General features: G+C 55.6%; 1 protein-coding gene across 3 annotated transcripts in view; it reads right to left on the bottom strand.

Moving 5' to 3' along the window:
• The window catches only part of CUX1 (cut like homeobox 1), a 352,323-nt gene that overhangs the window by 8,609 nt on the left and 325,195 nt on the right, over positions 1 to 18,519 (bottom strand). For 2 of the 3 annotated variants that reach the window (XM_034988566.1, XM_034988567.1), the window contains exon 15: positions 503 to 630. In XM_034988566.1, coding sequence (XP_034844457.1) covers positions 503 to 630 — 128 coding nt within the window. Of the gene's footprint in view, positions 1 to 502; positions 631 to 18,148; positions 18,518 to 18,519 lie in introns of those variants that run through there. The other variant, XM_034988568.1, reaches the window with a different exon arrangement.

Below are 18,519 nucleotides of genomic sequence, written 5' to 3'. Positions count from 1 at the left end.
CCTGGAGGATGCCTCCCGTGGGCCCCCGAAGGGAAGGCTGGGCCTTGGGTTGACCCCGAGGCGGGAGCTCAGCGGTGTGCCATCATGGGGCCACCGGGCCTTGCCGGGCCGGCCCAGCTGCTCTCTCCGAGCCCCATTTCTGCATCTAGAAAATGCGGCGGGTGACAGAGTGACCTCCAAGGGCTCCGTGGGCTCCAGCCTTCCGTGACCCCCGGGCCTCAGGTCCTCTAGCTGTGGGATGGGTGGGTCATCCTGCCCGGCGTCGGCCCACAGCTCCCAGGGCGGAGTTCCAAGCCTGGCCCTGTGCCCTGTGGCCTGGTGTCCCGACCTGGGCCTTTGTGGTGAAGTGTGCAGGCAACACTCGGGCTGTGGGTGACAGCCCTGTGGGCCCTGTGGGGGCAGGTGGACACCAGCCGCCTGAGGAGCTGGCGCCGGTTAACCCGTGAAGTTTTATTGGGTAAGGGCTCAAGGCTCGGGGCGGGTGGTGAGGGGGCAGGCTCACCTCGGCGTCCGGCCGCTGGATGGACTGGATGGTACTAAGGTCCTGCTCCAAGCGCGCGATCAACTCCCTCTGCTCGGCTGCTGTGGCCGTGGCCTCGGTGATGTGGACCTGCAGCTCTGCGCAGCGCCCTGCGTCAAAGGAAGATGTGGCCGTCAGAGGGAGCCTGGTGTGGCCCGTGGCGCCTTCCCCACTCCGCCTCTCCAACCCGTAGTCTAAGGGATGGCCGTGAGGCCAGCCAGCAGGGGCACTCCTGGCCCTACGAACTCAGTACGCTCCTGAAATCCCTGAGGTAGTCACAGTTGCCCAGGGCAGGGGGATTCAGGAGGAGCGGGTCCACCCTGGTTCTGCCATGACCAGCCGGGAGCCTGGCTGGCCCCTTGCCCTCTCGAGGCCTCACTTTGCCTGTGTCAAGCAAGGCAGGGATGTGGAACCCAGCAAACGCCAAGTTTCTTCCAGGGCTGTGCCCTGGGATAATGACCAGAGGGAGGCCTCAGGGGTCGGAGTGGGGGAGAAAGGAGGTACAGTCGGGGGGGGGGGGGGGGCCGGCTTTAGATCCAGCAGGACGTGGGGGAGGGAGGGGTCCTGCCTCTGGAGCTGACACCAGACTCGCTTGGAGTCTCCCACAACAGCCTCCAGCCCAGTGAGGGGGAGGGGGTGCTCCCCCACCAGGAATCCCCTGACCTACAGTCTCTACCTCCCCCACGGAAGTGCCAGGTGTTGTCTTTGCGGCAAAAGCCAATCCAAAATAATTCTGTATGGAGACCTTCCTGTCCTTTTGGAGGGTGGGAGATGTTGGGAAAGTCTCCCAGTCCAGGCCTGGGGGGTGGGGTGCCAACAGCAGCCGGGAGCAGGGAGGACAGTGGGTGCCTGGGAGCAGCCCGGGTCTCGTTTCTAAATGGCGCCAACAACTGAGTCTTGCTCAGGGCCACAGAGAAGGCGGTGGAGGCGCTGTCCTTCGCGGCAGGCTGCATGGCCACCAGGGGGCACTGTGGCACCAGAAATGCCCAAAGGCTCCGGGCTAGGGGCCGAGTCAGGAGGATGGCCCTGTACCCTCCCTGTCCCAGGGATTTGCCCATCGCCGCGCGGCCTGCGGACCTGCCTGCCAACCCGGCCTTGGCAGCGCTCAGCGTCCTGAGCCAGGGTGGGGGGCCGCTGACCTCACCCCCACCTGCTCCATCTCCTGGGTGCCCGCTGCACGCCAAGCTCTTTACACATCTCGCGACAATCCAATCAGTCTGAAAAGGTGATCCCCGTTTTACAGATGAAGAACGGAGACCTCTTGGTCCGGGACCAAACCCAAGGCCATGTCCGAGCCCTCCCCCCGCAGCTGGGTCTGCACTGGTTCCGGGCCTGAGTGGACTTGTTCCCTCAGACACTGGTACCTGGCAGGTGTTGGTGGAAGTGAGGGACCCGAGGTGGGGTTTGGGGAAGAGGCTGGACGTGAGGGCAGGGTCAGGTCATGGAGGAGGACGGGGATGGGGTGGTGGCAGGGTGGGGGTCCGGCCTTCAGGCTGTAGGCTGTGGGGATAGAAGGGACGGGATGGAGGTTCAGGAGCCTATGGTGGGGGGGGCCCCGAGGTCTAGTCAGAGGGAGCCCTCATCTCCGGAGATGTGCACGCAGTGTGGTGCCGAGGGCACCGAGCGCCGCGTGAGGGGTAGACGAGGTGCCAGCAAGATGATTGCTTGCACTGCTATTTTATTGGGCACGGTCTTGGTCAGGCGCCTGGGGTCAGAGGGGTGCCCAGCCCCGGGTTTCCTGTGCATTCGTGCCCCTGCCTGCACATTGTTCTGGGCTGCCCCTGCCGGCGGGTGCCGGGCCGCTTTGCTGAGCTGGCCTGGAGGGCCTGCCCCAAACGCTGCTGCCCCTGCCCCCAGACACGGGGTTTGCTGTCGAAGGGCTCTCTGGGGGGAGCAAAGCTGAGTGTCGGGGGTGGCTGCCCCCGAAGAGGTGGCTCTGGGCAGAACTGAGGCCTGGCCGGCCTGCACTCCCAGCAGACACGGAGCTTGGCTGCCCGTGAGACACAGGGAAGGGGCTGGGCGAGGTGGGGCAGCAGAGGTGATGGGGTGAGGCTGAAGGCAGGCCCAGGGTGTGGTGGGAGAGCGGAGGCTGCAGAGGCAGGGCCAGGAGCCTAGTAGTGAGCTGTCGCTCCACGCTGGGGGGACAAGAAGGCCAGGCAACCGCCCGTGTGGGCATCCACCCCAAAGGAGGGGCCTCACTTACAGACCCTGCTCGGAGACCCTGTCCCTGAGCCACTTAGATCTGCTCCGTCAGGGTCCCCTGGCTGCCACCCCCATGCTTTCCTCTGCCGGGGGAAGGACAGCCAGACGAAGCCAACCCGAAGAAGTCGGGGCGGGGGGCATCTCTTCAGGTGGTCAGTTGGTGTCAAGGGAGGTCCTGAGCTGGACTCTGGCAGAACTGGGCTTGAATTCTGGCCCTGGGGCAAGGCAGAAGAAGGTACTGGAGAGAGAGATGTGACCCCTTTGTCATACAGAACCCAGGAGGTGAGGCCTGTGCCTGGAGCTGGTTCCCCAAATGGGGAAGGGGGTGAGCAGCAGTGGTTTGGCTTCGGTGAGTAGGAGGTGCTAGTGGAGTGGCTAAGGGGTCGTGGGGATGGGGGAGCGGGACCCATGGCCCGAGGCCAGAGATGCAGGCTGGGGAGAGCTCAGGGCACCCCCTCCCTCGACTCCACCCCCCAAGGCAGCGAACATGGAAGCCCAGAGACAGCCTGCAGTAAGAATGGCCAGAACCTTCAGGGGTGTCCCAGAAAAGACACAGGCAGGGGGTGGCAGGAAGCAGGGGGAAATCAGGAGGAAATCAGGAGAAAGTGTATCAAAGTGCCAAGTTGAATAGGGGCAGTCGGTGAGTAACTCGGAGGGGTCACTGGGGTCTCAAGAAAGGCTGAACAAGGAGATGGGGGGAAGCCTCTGGTCAAGGTGCTGGTGGAACCGGGGGAGGTGGGGCGGCAGGGATGTGGAGGGACCTGGGGACAAGCCCACTCTGGACAGATGCCAGATGGCGCAGTGCGGTGGGCAGAGCCTGGTGCGGGGCGGCGTGCTCGGGAGGAGGGAGCATGCAGAACGCAGTATCTAACAGTGAGGGTAAAGCCTGTGAGAGGGAGAGGCCGGGTAGGGGCAGGTGTCGGGGCGGGAGTGACTGACAGATGAACGCTAGTGGGAGAGGGAGAGGACCCCTCGCCTCTGCAAGGTGGCCCATGTGAGACGGGCCAGACAGCTCCCCCCGTGAAAGTTCATGGGACCTCGTCCTTTGGGGAGAATCTGGGAAGGCTTCCTAGGGGGTGCATTTCACAGAGGGGAGAAAGAAATCAAAGCAATGTCAAGGTCAAGACTTAAGGAGCCTGGCTATGACTTAAGGTCAAGGCATGATTGCCACCTTCTTCTTCTTTTTTTTTTTTTTTAAGATTTTATTTATTTGTTTGTGAGAGAGGGGGAGAGTGGCCACAAGCAGGGGGAGCAGCAGGCCGAGGGAGAAGCAGGCTCCCCACTGAGCAGGGAGCCCGATGCGGGGCTCCATCCAAGGACCCCGGGATCATGACCTGAGCCGAAGGCAGACGCTTAACTGACCCAGCCACCCAGGCGCCCCAAGGCACGATTTCTGACTGCGGATCGATTAAATGCAGAAACTTAGCACAACTGGATGGCAGGCCTGGGGGTGTCGTGCTCACGGCTTTCCCGTGGGCGGGGGACTCTGCCTTATTCAATCAGCCACCTGCACACCAGGTGGGAGCACTGGACCTGCTCATCACCCACCGTCTCTGCACCTGTCTGTCCCCCCAGGTGGCCAGAGACAAGCCCCCGGCATTCCACAAGCGCATGAGTGTGTTGGGCTGCCATCTGAGACACACGCACGCACACACACACACACACACACACACTCCTCTCGACTCTACTTCCCCTCCTGCAAAACTCCCTGAAGAAGTTAACCTGTTCTCAAGTGTCCACATCCTTAAAACTTTCCCCTCAGACTTGGACGCCCATATACCCACTGTCCTTGCCAAGGTGGCCGATGACCCCGCACACCGCTGTGCCCAGGTCACTGCGGCCTCTCGGGCCTCCTGCCCGGTTGGCTGCGCCCTCTCTTTCCTTTGCTGCTCCTTGTCCCTGCTAAGCTCTTAGCGCTGCGGGACCCGGGAGCTGTCCCCACACGCCGCTCTCCTGTCCTTCACTCTGGCCACCTTGCATGCCACTGAAATCTGGTAACTCTCCAGCGTGGCCTCCAGGCCACTCTTCTCCCTGAGCTCACTGCGTGGAGTCCAAACCGGTCCAAACTGAAGCCTGATCCCCACCCCTCAAGCCTGCTTTACCCCAGTGGGACGTCCCCCCCCTTCCCCCCCGCACAGCCTGGGAGGTGGTGTCCCCAGCGCTGGGGGAGCAGAGACCAGGCTCGGTTCAGTGGCTCAGCCCCAAGCCCATCCTTGCTCTTCTCTATCACTCCTTTCATCTAATCTGTCTCAAGTCCTATCTTTGGCTCTACCCTCAAAATACATCCAGAATCCAATCACTTTTCACCACTGCGCCACCTGGTGCAAATCAGAGCCTCTGGTCCTTATGGCAACAGCCTCCTCACCGATCTGCCTTCGTCCACCCTTACCCCTATGGTCTAGTCACAAAGCCGCAGCCAGAGAGAGCCTTTCAACAGTCAGATTAGACCACCCTCTGTCCAAACCCTCCAATGGACCCTACGTCCCTCAGAGTAACCGCCAAAACTCTGCATCGGCCTACAAGGCCCCGCCTCCTGCCCTGCCTCTCCCTCTCTCCTCTCTCTGACCTGGTTGCCTCCCACTCTTTCCCTTGGTGGCTTTGCTTCGGCTATTCTGGCTCCCAGGCACATCTGTACCACAGGACCTTTGCACTTACTGTTTCCCCTCTGCCTGGAATGTTCTTACTTCAGGCATTGGCATGGTTCATCCCCTCCCCTCTGTCAAGACTGTTCACATGTTATCTTCTCAGCCAGGCCTACCCTGACCGCCTGATTTAAAACTTTAACCCCTCACCTTGCTCTTCCAGTCCCCCTTACCTTGTATTTCTCCTGTAACACTGACCACTGTCTAAGACACTAGGTCCTACTTACTTATTTGGTCTACCGTCTGCCCCCACTGAAAGGCAAGCTCCTCGTTTGTCCTCTGCTATCACTGCAGATCAGTGGCATGGTTAGCCCTCTATGCCTATCAGCTGTCCCCCTGCCACCTGCCCGCCCTGCCCGCGCGCAGGGGCTTGCTGTTCCTCTGACTTGCTATATTGCTGACTGTGCACCTGCTTCCCTTGCCTCCTCAAATGCCTTTTCCCATTTTAAGGCCTGGGCTGTGGTTCTGCACTGCTCTGCCTCCCCTCTGGGCTGGCAGCGGCTCGAGGCTGCTGGACTCCCAGCCTGGAGCACGTTGTCCCTGGCACAGGGCAGTTCTCGGTGACTCTCTGCTGACTACGTCCATCAAGGAGCCCCCGACTCCTCAACTCAGCACTGTTCACATTTGGGGCCACGTCCTTCTTTGCTGGGCGTGGGGAGGCTGTCCGATGCCTTGTAGGGTGTTTACCAGCATCTCTGTCCTCTCCCCTCGATGCCAGAGGCACCACCCTGCCCAGCGGCGACAGCCCCAGATGCCTCCAGACGCTGCCAAATGTCCTGAGGGGCAAAGTCCCCCCAGTCGAGAACCACTGTCCCGGAGGATCTGCTCTCCTCAAACATGAGAGGCTCCTGGGCTTGGGGGTCCCGGGGCGGGGAGCAGCCTCACCAGATGCTTCAGTCAGATGGGCCTCTAAGAGGAACCCGCCCCTGTGGGAGGCACGGTCCCCCTCTCCATAGGACTGAGGCGCAGGCGGGGGGGGCCTTCCTTCCTGTCTGTGGCCGGGTCCAGCCTGGAGACCTGAATTTTTAGCAGAGGCTGGAGAGAGCTGCTGGGGGTGGGGGACTCGGCTGCCCGGGCTGTGCGCCTGCGTGCATCTCGGGCATCACTGGGCATCACTGGACATCACTGGTGGTGGTCAGGCCCGGCCGCCGGAGCTCCGGCCAACCCGCGCTCCCGTGTAGGGGCTCCTCTGGATCCAGCATAAGGTGGAAAGGACTTTGAACGGAGGGAGCCGCTCCAGCCACCCAATCTGATGACAGAACAGCCACATCAAGCGCCACCACTAACAGGTCCTGAGTGCCTGCCGTGGGCTTGGGCGCTGTAATGAACAGTCTACAGGTGTCATCGTCCGGTACTCCCCCCGCCCCCCGCCCTGCTCCGGCAGCCCTGCGAGTCTGGCATTATCATATCAGCTCCACAGAGATAGAAATGGAAGCTCAAAGAAGCTAAATTCGTGCATTGTCTCAGAAAGGGTTTCCTGAGCATTGACTAGGACTTGCCCAAGGTCGCCCTCCAGCCGGTGAGAGAAGACCCTGGGACTCGAGCGCATTGCCACTTGACCATACAGAAGGGTCCCGACGCCTCACTGTGAAGTGAGCGGGGTCCTCAAACCTCACTCCCCGGAGGCCCCCACTCCGCTGTCCCAAACAGAGCAGGCTTTCACCTGTCCACAAACCAACTTCTTGAACAAAGGGAAAAAAATGGCCCTTCCTCTCGACATTTCTGAGAGCCCAAGCTTCTTGGAGGAGGCAGTCACTTCTGAGTGCCTGGCCCACACCGGGCACGCGCTGCGCATCCCACTTCCACTAACGTGGCTCCCCCCACCCTGGCGGGGGGGGGGCCCAGACGCAGATCAAGGGTCTGGTGACCAGAAGCCTCCCCCCGCCCCACCAACATCAAAACAGCTCTCCCGAGCCCTCGGCGTTCTCAGCTCGGCCCCCACGCCCCTGCCCAGGAACCAATGCCGTGTCCAAGAGGAGACCGGCAAACTGTGTGCCCCCGAAAGCCGGCGCGATAGGGACTGTGGAGGAGGCAGCAACGTACCCCAACCCAAGGCAGCCACTCGGAACCCCTTTCAAAAACACAAGCAGGCAGGATCCCAGCGGATGACTCGCACACTGATGATTACTGTTGACCCTTGAACAACACGGGTTTGAATGGCGCGGGTCCATGTACACGCGGATTTTTTATGGTTCCCTAGTGTAAATGTATTTTCCTTGTGATTTTCTTAATAACTTTTTTTCCTCTAGCTTACTTCATTGTAAGGATACGGTATATTACACGTATAAATACAAAATATGTGTTCAGCAACTATGTCATGGGTAAGGCTTCGGGTCAACACTAGGCTATTAGTAGTTACGTTTTCGGGGAGTCAAAGGTTATATGCAGATTTTCGACTGTGTCGGGGGTTGGCGCCCCTGACCCCTGTGTTTTTCAAGGGTCAACTGCATGTCATCAGGTGGCCTCAGCCTCTGTATCACCAATCGTATTTCCTGGGGTCATTTTGTTGAGACCCACTTAACTTCAGGGAGACGGAGGCCACACACGGGGAGGCTGAGACTCTGCCTGGAGCGGGGACACCCGCCCGTTGGTCGGAGCACAAAACCCTGCTCCCTTCCCTGCCTCGGGAGCTGGCCGTTTACAGAGTCAGGCCTACGGAACCACGTGCGACTATAGTTTTGCTTAATTAAATCTCACTTTAAAAGCACCGGGGGAGACTTTCTGGGTTAGAAGGCTTTGTGCCAAGTGTTCTTTATTTTTATTTTTTCACATTTTATGTTTTAATTTGGTTAACAGATCTTTAATGAGGGGGGCATACCTAAACTAGGCAGCGGAGAAGTAGAATGTTAGCAGAGTCAGACTCAGAACAGAGCTCTGTTGGTTTTATCCTAATTTTATCCTACCCCGTGGGGGCAGACATTTGGGGAGACTGTCCTGTGCTTGCGGGGACTTCTCCCACTGGAGGGAGGATGGCTCAGGCTTCTGTACCACATGTGGGAGCATCACATTCTGAAACCTACAAATTACTGCACATTCTGGAACCTACAAATTACCGCGCAACAAACCAATTCCCCCTGCCCCGTCACACATCGGTGAGAATGGCGATTCTCCTCCAACCTTCTAGATTTCAAAATGAGAAACCTCCTCAGTCAGGAGCATGTGGACCACCTAACAGCCAACTCTGCAGAGCCCCCGAGCACTGGCTGGAGACCCCTTCTCAGGAGCCCGACCATTCCAGAAACCCGCAGACACCGTTTCCTCCTTCCTCTTTCCACTCACGCTTGCTCACGTTACCGGGTACCCTGGGCTTGTCTTTGACATCAGGATTCAGGGACAAAGTGAGAGACGCCACACACCGCCCCCCCGCCCCCAACACACACACACACACACAGAGCAGGCTAGGCCAGGCCACTGGCTGGGTGCGGGCTGCCCTCCAGGGGTACCTGGCCGCGGCCCCCGGGCACCCGAGCCCCACTCAGCGGGGCTGCCACCATCAGCCTGGTGCCTCGCCCAGCACCGTCGGCCACCACCCCCGGTCCTCGCGAGCCTGCGCGACAAGCGATGGTGTTCGCATTTCTCAGACAAGGAAGCGGATGCCAGGAGGGTCAGCATTTCAAGGCTACTCAAACAGTAAGGCCGGCGACAGCAAGCGGAACAGGGACGCAGGCCCGGATGGAGACGCGGTGGAGAGCGGTGCCCAGACCCCCGCGCACCCGACCCCGTGCCAGGTCTCTGCCGCCACCTGCCTGGCGGCCCCACGGGACCAGAAGCACCAGCAGGTGGAGGGATGGCTACCTCGGGCATGGCAACTCTTGAGGTGCCCTCTGGACCCAGAATGAGAGTGTTTGCTGCTTCTCCTCAGGCCGGGGCACTTCAAATAAAAACAACCCACGCGTTCTTGTGTTTGTATAAAAGATATTTACTTCAATTATCACACCTAGGGTGCTAGTGAATAATAATAATACATGGTGTGAGTTTCATACAGTGATATTGCTTCTCCATATCATATAGGGACCGTTGTACAGTGCTGAGAACAAACATCGTATGGCTAACCAAGGACCGAAGGGACAACGCCAGGGGCCGACGGGTGCCTCCCCCACCCCCACGCCAGCTGGATCAACTTTTGACTCTTAATGTCGAAAACAAATAGCAAGGAAAAAAAAAAATGTTACCAGAGATGGGTCACAGCAACACAACAGAGGCTTCTCGAAGCTATTTGTACAAAAATGACGCCTTTTTTTTTTTGTTGGTTTTCTTTTTTGTTTTTTTTTGTTTTTGTTTTTGGTCAATTGGGTCTCTGTGAGGATTAAAAAAAAAAGTCTGTGATTGTATTAACAAACGAGCTCTAAAAACATCTAAGACTTAGTGCGTTACAGAAAATATAAAATACTGCTAAAATGTAAAGACACCACGATACACCGGGGGCGGGGGTGGCTGAGCTTATGAAAGGTATTCCGGAAGAAGTCCGCCACTCTGCGAGCGAGCTTGTCTTGTGCGGCGTTAGTAGTCTGGACAGGAGCGTGGCTACCCGCTCTCATGGCAAGTAGTTATTGCACATCGCAAAGAGCTAGGTCTCAGTGGAAAGGGACGCGGGGAAACCCACTTTTCCTTTTTTTTTTCCCCCACTTCTATTTTCCGACCAGTTATTCTCAAATGCTGTAAGAGTTTTTGCATGAATCCTCACGTCTCCAAAATGCACAGCATTTTCTGAGGGGTCTCGGTGGGACAGGAGATGCCCGTTTTCTCAAGGAAAGAGGCAGAAAACGGCTCAAGAGAGAGAAATGCATAGACTAATTCGAGAGAAATGAAAACCCTTTGGTGGGGGGCGCGGGAGGAGGGATGGGGGCGATGATTTCATCGGAGGGCTTTCTTTCAGAGAGACGAGAACAAGATCAGGACCCCCAACGATTTCAGAGAAGGGGAAGAAGTCATGGCACGGAAAGCGAGGCGGGGGTTGGGGGGCCCTCGGGGAGCGGCGGCGAACGGGGCGGCTGTGTGGCCCCACCTGGACCTCGGCCTCGCGGGGCGCCCCCTCCTCCTGGGCCCGGAAGGCCGACCCCACCTCACCTTCACACCTGATTAGCAAGCAACGTGTTCCCCCCACTCCACGCTTCACCACATGAAGGGGGAAAGGGGCTCCCCCACGACCTCCCTGGTGAGGGTCCTCAAGCCGGACTCGGAAACACCGTTGCTTCCCAAGATGGTTCTGACCCAACTTTGTATGCAAGGGAAACAACCACAAGAACGACAAGAAAAGCCAACAAAACAGAGCAACCCACGCGAGCCTTGCAAGAAACTGCTCTCTCCCTCGGAAGCCAGGGTCTCGACCAGGCCACTGCGCCCGCTCCGACCAGGCCTCGCTGAAACTTCATGAACCCAGAAGGCTTACCAGAGGCTCTAGGAGGCTTTGGGGAACTGAACTTTGCTTTTCTAAGTCTCTGTAGCTCCTCACACGAGCGTTCTTCAACTCTCTCATTTAACAAGTTGGACGTGTGGAGACGACCAATTTTTGAGCGGCTACTCTGGAGCCAGAGGTCTGATTCTGCTGGAGAAGCCCACTCTGCCCCCCAGTCCAATCCCCAGACCCTTCGGTTCTTTTGGGGTGTGTGTGTGTGCGGGGGGGAGAGGGCAGAAGGCGAAGACAGTAACCACTGGAGTGATAGCAAAAAGCATTTATAGCAACAACACAAAACAATAATACACTCCCGATAAGAACTTAAATGATTAACCTAACAATAAATAGAAGAGGATAGAAATAAACTTTTTTTTTTTTCTTCTCAAGGAAACATCCTTTTATAATTATCCTCACGCACACTGGCAGGTCAGTAGCAGTCAATCCATCTCAACAAGAAAAGGTTAAGTGCTGGAAGGGATGGCTGTGTTCTCACCCTCGGGAGGGTTCTTAGCTGCTGAGTCACCCCCCCACCCCGACTCGCCCCCACCCCCCTGCCACCCAGCCAGCGGTTCCTGCCCCGGGGCCTGGGGGCCCTGCACACCTAGCTCGGTGGTCAGCAAGAGGCAGGCTGAGAAAGGGGGGGGGGGGCTGGGGAGGCCTGTTTTCCCTTCAGTTCATGAACAAACGGAACTACAGTGAACATACTCATCCACAACCTGAATCGTCCTGGTCTAAAGCTTACTTTGAGTTCATTTGGTGTGCAATACATTATCTCTTAAAAATGAAGAAAAAGGATTTCTATTGCACAGAGCTTTTTACACATAGTCATCTACTTAAGTGCTTTCTGTTTAAAGCAAACTACAAAAAAAAAAAAAGGAAAGAAAGCAAAGAAAGCAAGCAAAGCAAAAGATGGAAAAACGAAAAAGGAGAGGAACTTTCAAACAAAAGCAGCCCCGTGCCACTTTTTCAATGCATCTTGCTGAACGGTGTCTGGTTTCACCAACGGAAGTCCCAACGCTTCCTTACACACTGTGCTTCTGATTATTTTCCACAGGGATGTAGCCGTGACATTGGGATATAAGGCACCTTTCCTTTCTGATCACAGAAAGCTTGATACATAGCATATAGCATATTTTGTGGTAGAAATTAAAGCCTAAACGCTACGGAAATGACAGTAACACAGACAATACCTAACGTCACTGGAGAAACTATAATGACCCATGGAAAGCAACTCAAAGTTATTTTCAAAGGTTCATAACAGGGGGTTGGGGAAGTGCACATTTATGCATAGCCTAATGCCTTTCTCTCGCTAGCCTTTTTTAGGATTCTTCGCCTACAATGCCCAACTTTTAAAGTTAGCATTCCGGAGGAGACTAGGCGCTTTGGAAATGTCTTGTTAAAGCTAAATGTCACTTCATGCAAAAATTAGAATGGAGATACCACCGACAGTGTGGTCACAGTATCTTTGGAGGGGAGGTGGAGGGAGGATGGCAGCAAGGCCTGGGCAGGTGCGGGCGGGTCCCGCAAGTGGGAGAGACTGGGAAGCTGCATTTCCTCCTTCCCTGGGGAGGATGGGGCAGGGAACTCGGGCGGGGCTCATTTCCTGCCCAGCTCACTGCCCTCCTCGCCCCTCCTCTGCCTTCCTGATTCACTCCGAGGGTTTGGGCCTCTGCTTTCAGCACATCTCTAAGGATTCACAGGCTGGATCTTTCTGGAACTTTCCTTGGGAACTTGTTTCCTGGTCGTTTTCAGTGCACCGGGAAACGGAACTCTGTCACATTGGAGGTCCAGGCCACCATTTTGCCACTTGGGGCGGGAGCTCTGCCTTGGGGGTCACGAAGGCTCCCCTGTTGCCACCAAGGCCCACACGAAACCACAAAAGCACTGGGGGGCGGGGGGGATTTCTAACCGCGGTCTTTTCCTGACAAATGCCCAAGCGCCCGATGACGGCACAAATCCTTAGTCTCCCACTTCCAATTCTTTTCCACCAGAACACTCCGGCCACCAGAGAGCGTAGGCCCACATCTAACCAGCGGCTCTGGGAGCTGGGGTGGTTTTCTGCACTGCGTAGAAACTGGTCTACTCTTGGGAAGAGTCAGATGACTGAAGACTGGGTTTGCGGACAGGAGAACGCCAATTCCTCTCCCGGCCTCGAGACGCTTCCAAAGCAGGTCTCACAGTGGAGCTGAATCATGGCCTCCCTGTGCCAGAGACAAAGACGGAGTTCCCCAACTCCGGGTAGGAATCCTGGGGCAGTGTCCTCACGTGGCCAGTTAGGGGCAGCCCAGGGCAAGGGAAATGGCTCGGACAGATCTTAACAGCTGAGCAGGACAGAGCAAGGCCCTCTGAGGCCCGAGACCGCCCCTGCCTGCAGGGGAAGCAGCCGTCAGAGCGTCAGGGACAGGTGGAAGTCAAGAGAAAATTCCATGTGCCTCACGGAGCACAGCTGCCTGTCCATGTTGTGCTCACAAAGAGAAGAGGGAAGGAAAGCCTGCTCACCAGGCCCAGACATACTCACGAACGCCACGCTTCTAGCACTCTCCGCAACCCCCCCCAGAGCCCACTTGTGCCTCGCGGTTCTGACGGGAATGGGGGGAGGAGTGGCGTCAACTGGGAGCATAGGTTAGTGAGGTAGAAGGGGACAAATGGGGAGGAGGGTGCTGACAGGGAGGCCATCCAGGGAGGGAAGGAAACCTCCTGCCTGAAGGGACGTGGCAAACAGCCCACCATGCTGGCCACGCAGGCCCCAACCTCGCCTTGCTCCATCTCCCCCGCACAGCTGGCTTGCTGGCCTCCCCAAGTGGGGGCTTGAGATGGCTAAGGGCAGACTCTTTGTGTTCACAGGCCTGTCGAGAGGCGCCTGTCACAGTGCATTTAAGGCAATGGCTGTTGTCCCCCAGCTCAAGATGGAGTAAGTCACTAACACCGTTTCACGCTGCGCACATCCCAGAAGGGCGTGCATCTACTCCCCCCGGGCCCCTCCGCTATCTTCAGTGAGGTTTTTCTAAAATGGGAGGGAGGAGAAACATTGCATAGAATGTCAATAGAGTTCATTGATCACCGCTGTGAGCGAGGGCAGGAGTTCCGGAGGAACAAAGAAACCCAGTCCACCTGCCGGGAAGGTACCTGGACTGGGGTGGGGTGGGGGTGGGTGGGGTGTGACTCTTGTCCCAGCCTCTCAGGGTAGGACTGGGGCAATGATCTTAGGGCAACGAGCTGAGCTGACGTGGCTCGGGCCAGGGAGGCAGACGAGGGGTTTCCTTCCTCCTAGAGCTGGCTGTCTGGGCCCGGGGGGGTGGGAGTCCATGGGGAGGGTCTCTCACGGCCACGGAGAGCGCAGAGAAACCCTCAACCCAAAGCTCTGTAGCCCTCTGGGTCTGGACCACCAGCCAGCGGACCTGAATGTCCGCATCGGACAGGATGGTTTTTAAATGGGGAGAAAACAAAGATGCCAAAAGCAAGGACACTGGGCAGGGAGGCCACAACTGTCATCTTTTTGCCTCAGTCACTCTTACAGACAGAGTGGCCGCGGTCTGATAGTAGTCATACGAGTCAAGATGCTGGCCTTTCCTGGAGACTTCTCCAAGCCTGCATCCCGGGACAGTCTGCTGGCCACGAGCCACCTCGGGTCGTGATGCTCCTCACGCAGTCGGCCCCGAGAATAATCAAGTCAAGCTAGCTGGCTGTGGTAATCCTTTCTAAAGAAGGACAGGCGGGCTGGCGGACAGAAATCACAGACATCCCGACTGATCCAGAAGTTCAAGGTTGGCGGTCACCTGGGAGCCAGGCGGTGGAAGCGAGCGGGCCCAGGTCTGGGACAGAACCCGTGCACCTTCCACCTCAGATACCCCACAAAGGAGGGTGGGTGGGAGCCAAGGGTCAAGAGGCTGAACGTGAACACTGATTTTATTCCTAGCCTCCACTTAGCCAGCTAAGTAATGGCAAAAACCTTAAGTTATGAACACTGCCTCCAATTAACAAAAAGAAGCCATTTAAAATGGTATAATGGAGCTTGTAATTAAGTGTTAGTGTTTTATACGGAACCGTTTTCCCCAGGGGAGAGGTACAAATCAGCTTTTTAAACTGATGGAGCATAAAGAGGAAGAGGTCGGCTGCCTGTGGGAGCTACTGCTTGGAATGCCAGCCAGCTGAAGGGAAGCCCCCCGGAGAGGATGCTGTTCAAGGCACTTGAATATTGCTTATCAAGATGAAAGATCAACCCTTAGACTCAAACTGAGGGGTGCAACGAGGAGGGGGGAACGCTCCCCCCGACCCCCTGAAAGGTTTCTGTTATTTAGTGGCAGCTCTTAGAAGTATTACAGACAGTGAAAGCTTAACACAAAAGATCATCGGGTTGGGATCACAATTAAAAAAAAAAAATAAATAGAGAAAAAAAATACAAACACAGAACCGCAAGCAAACTTTAACCAACTGATTGTATCGAGCACCCAGATGTAAGTCTGGCAAAAAAGGGAGAGTGGAAATCAACAAAAACCTAGTTTAAAAAAACAAAACAAAACACAAACAAACCAACAAAACCCAACAAAAAGGACTAAATCGCTTGGAAGAGCCAAAGTGGCTGTTTTAGACTGTTACTATTTGGCCACCAGGATGGCCAAACCTCTACTTTCTCAATTTCCTCGGATTGAACACCTTTGTAAATAACAGTCATGCCTTTAAAACTAAAACACTACCCTTAATATTTCTGGTTAACTCCCTGCTTTTCATTCTAATGAAAATCAGATATTCAGAGATTCATCACACACGATGACAAAATTCCCTCGAGGTTTTCGTGGAGAGGACACCACAGTACTGTCAGGGGCTCTGCTACTCACTGTCCTAGGGGGTCACTAACGCAAACTCGCTCTTCTTAACGCACCTGCATCGAGCCAGATGGTAATCCGTTTCCCCTTAAGCTCCTCCATTTTGAATTCTCTCCTCACTGAACCAGGTATCAAGTTCAGAGATGATACGACCATCAAAAGACAAACAGCCTGCCTCCCAGCCTCCTAGAGCCTTCTGAAAACTTCTTATTCATGAAAAGGCATTGTCTTTAGTGTAGTGACTCTTAAATTTGTGAAAACTTGAACTAAGTGCTGCGGTTGCAGGTTAAAAGACTGTAAATGAACTACATAATTCCTAAAACATCATGCAAGAAATGTGGTTTCACATCTTACAGTCAAAGTCCTACAAGTTAATTAATACAAGCACACTGAGGTGTAATAGCGGGAGCATACCTTGAAAATTATAACTCCCTCCCACCCCCCCCAAATCAAAAAAGGTAATATTAATTAAACTTAAGAAATAATGAATGCACCATTAAAATGCCATCCAAAGATGTTGACCTAAGACAAAGGTTTCAATGATACACAATACGGTCAAAAAGGTTTCAATCAGTAATATACAGTATGACAACTACATCTTGTAAATTATACCCAATACTGCCGGCAGTCTATCCCTCTAAAGAATATTTGCCCCTTTCATCCCTTCCTAACAATCAGATAATAAAATACAGCACCTATAAATAAGCAAAAAAAAATATATATATATACCGAAATCATCTATTGTTAGTTTAAAGATATGGCAATAAAGGAGTCTAAATTAGCAAACTTGTAGAAGCCGTAACTGATAAAACAGCTTATTGAAAAAAGGTGGCAGTAATGCACTCTATGTGTGCACAGGTACTTAAGAAAATACACAGACGTATAAAATTGCACACACGCACACACGCACACTCTCATCCACCTCTATTCTCACGCATATACACATAGACAACAGGAGGAATCAGAGACAAGTTAGACTTCTGATTTGTACTTAGACTGCCCTAGACTGCATAAAAGAACTGTTCCAAGAGGCAGAATGAATGAAGGGCCAATGAATGGTCTGGTCTGGAAGTGAAGAGCAACAACGTTTTGGTGTGAGTGTGGGCCATCTCTACAGGGGTGGGAGCAGAGCCCAGACTGCCACGTTCTCTCTTCTGCAGGGAAGGAAGCTTCCCACGACGTCAACAGTCCTCAGTGCTTGTGGTGGGAAGAGCGGGAGAGAGAGTGCGCGTGCGCGAGAGCCCTGCCCAGGCCCGGGGAGCGGCGGCCCCTGGTGGGGCTCAGTCCATCAGGCGCCCGGGAGAGTGCTGTGCGGTGTGCTGCCTTCTGTGCCCAGGAAAGCCTGCTGCCCACGCGGGCCGGGCCCCTGCGGCCCCCCGACTGCCTGCTGCCACCGCGGCGGCCCACTCTTTCCTCCTTGCTTTACACGCTCGCACGTGTGCAGACGCGCTAACACAGACGTAGACACCATAAATTAAACAGAATGAACGGGGACATGCTACAGTTCTAACTTGTCTCCTAAACCTCCGAGATATGAGGTCTGATCAGCGTGCTCTGCGGTTAGAGGTTAAAAAGCAGATTATAAAATACCTAGATTCGGATCTTTTCTTTTTGTCCTGATTTGGCCTAGAATGGAGTGTATTAAACAGACCCTGGCCAGCAAAAGCCCAGAGTCAGTTAAAGCTATGGATCAATGTGCACTACATGTCAGGATTCTATTCACGTACAAGAAAACACTACGTCAGCTACCACAAAATCAGATAGTTTCCTGATGTGACTTTTCTTTTTGTTAAAAAATATGTGGAGTAAATGTGTTTTATTTTAATTCAAAGTTTCAAACGAGAAGATTCTTTACTTGAAAATATTTAGGAATCCAAACTAGTGTGTTTAGAGTCGGTTTGACTGTGCAATCTCTTAGTGGCAACTGAACAGCTACAAAAACTTTCTTTTTTAATTTTTCTGAAAAATCCCCCCTCCCCCCCTTTTTTTTCCTGGTTTAAGAAGATAATAGTGTATTATCGCTCTGAAGCCATTAGATGGCAGATAAAAAGCCCCCTTTTAATATGTGGGTTTGATTTTTTTTTTTTTTTTAAAGCCCACACGAAAGAGGAGGGCGCAAGGCAAAGCTGTAAGAGTTATTCCAGAACCTGTGGAAATCACTTAGGGCAATAAAAAAAACACTTCAGGGTACAAAAAAGCTCGACTACACATTTCCGTTTTCTTCCTTGAAAACACGACATAGATTGGGCTTAATGCTCCTTTGTTTTCTATATGCACCTTGGCCTATGGCGATTTTGCCCTGTGGCCCGCAGGGCGGTAAGTGCGCAACACGGTCCAGGCCGCGGAGTCGGCGCCCGCCCCTCTGCCCAGCCCGGCCCGGCCCGGCCCGGCCCGGCCCGGCTCGGCCCGGCTCGGCCCGGCTCGGCCCAGCTCGGCCGGACTCGGCCCAGCTCGGCCGCACTCGGCCCAGCTCGGCCAGACTCGGCTCGGCCTGGTTCGGCCCAGCTCGGCCCAAACTCGGCCCGGCTCGGCGAGACTCGGCCCGGCTCGGCGAGACTCGGCCCGGCTCGGCCCGGCTCGGCCCGGCTCGGCTCGGCTCGGCGGGACGGGCGGGCGGCGCCCTCTCAGAACTCCCATTCGATGGGCTCCTCCCGGCTGGCGGCCTTCTCCAGGCGGTGGATTATGCTGTTCAAGTTCGCGGCCTTCTTCTTCCTCAAGGGGTTGTCTCGAGAGTCCCTGGCGCCCGCCGCCTCCGGGAGGCCGAAGAGGCTCTGCAGCGAGCTGGCCCTGCGGGCGGCCGCCGGCGCGCTGGTGCTTGGCAAAGCGGAACTCCTGTCGGCGCCGTCCCGGGCCCGGCAGGGGCCCTCCGCCGGCGGGGCGGCTGAGGTAGCGGCGTCCTCCCCGGCCGCGGGGGCGGCGGCGGCGGCGGCGGCGGGG

This window comes from Mirounga leonina, unplaced genomic scaffold (assembly GCF_011800145.1).
Source record: "Mirounga leonina isolate KUSES-001 unplaced genomic scaffold, KU_Mleo_1.0 Mir_454, whole genome shotgun sequence".
In the NCBI taxonomy this organism is placed as follows: Eukaryota; Metazoa; Chordata; class Mammalia; order Carnivora; family Phocidae; genus Mirounga; species Mirounga leonina.
Note: the sequence above shows the minus strand (reverse complement) of the source record. Positions and strands in the feature narration are given on the sequence as shown.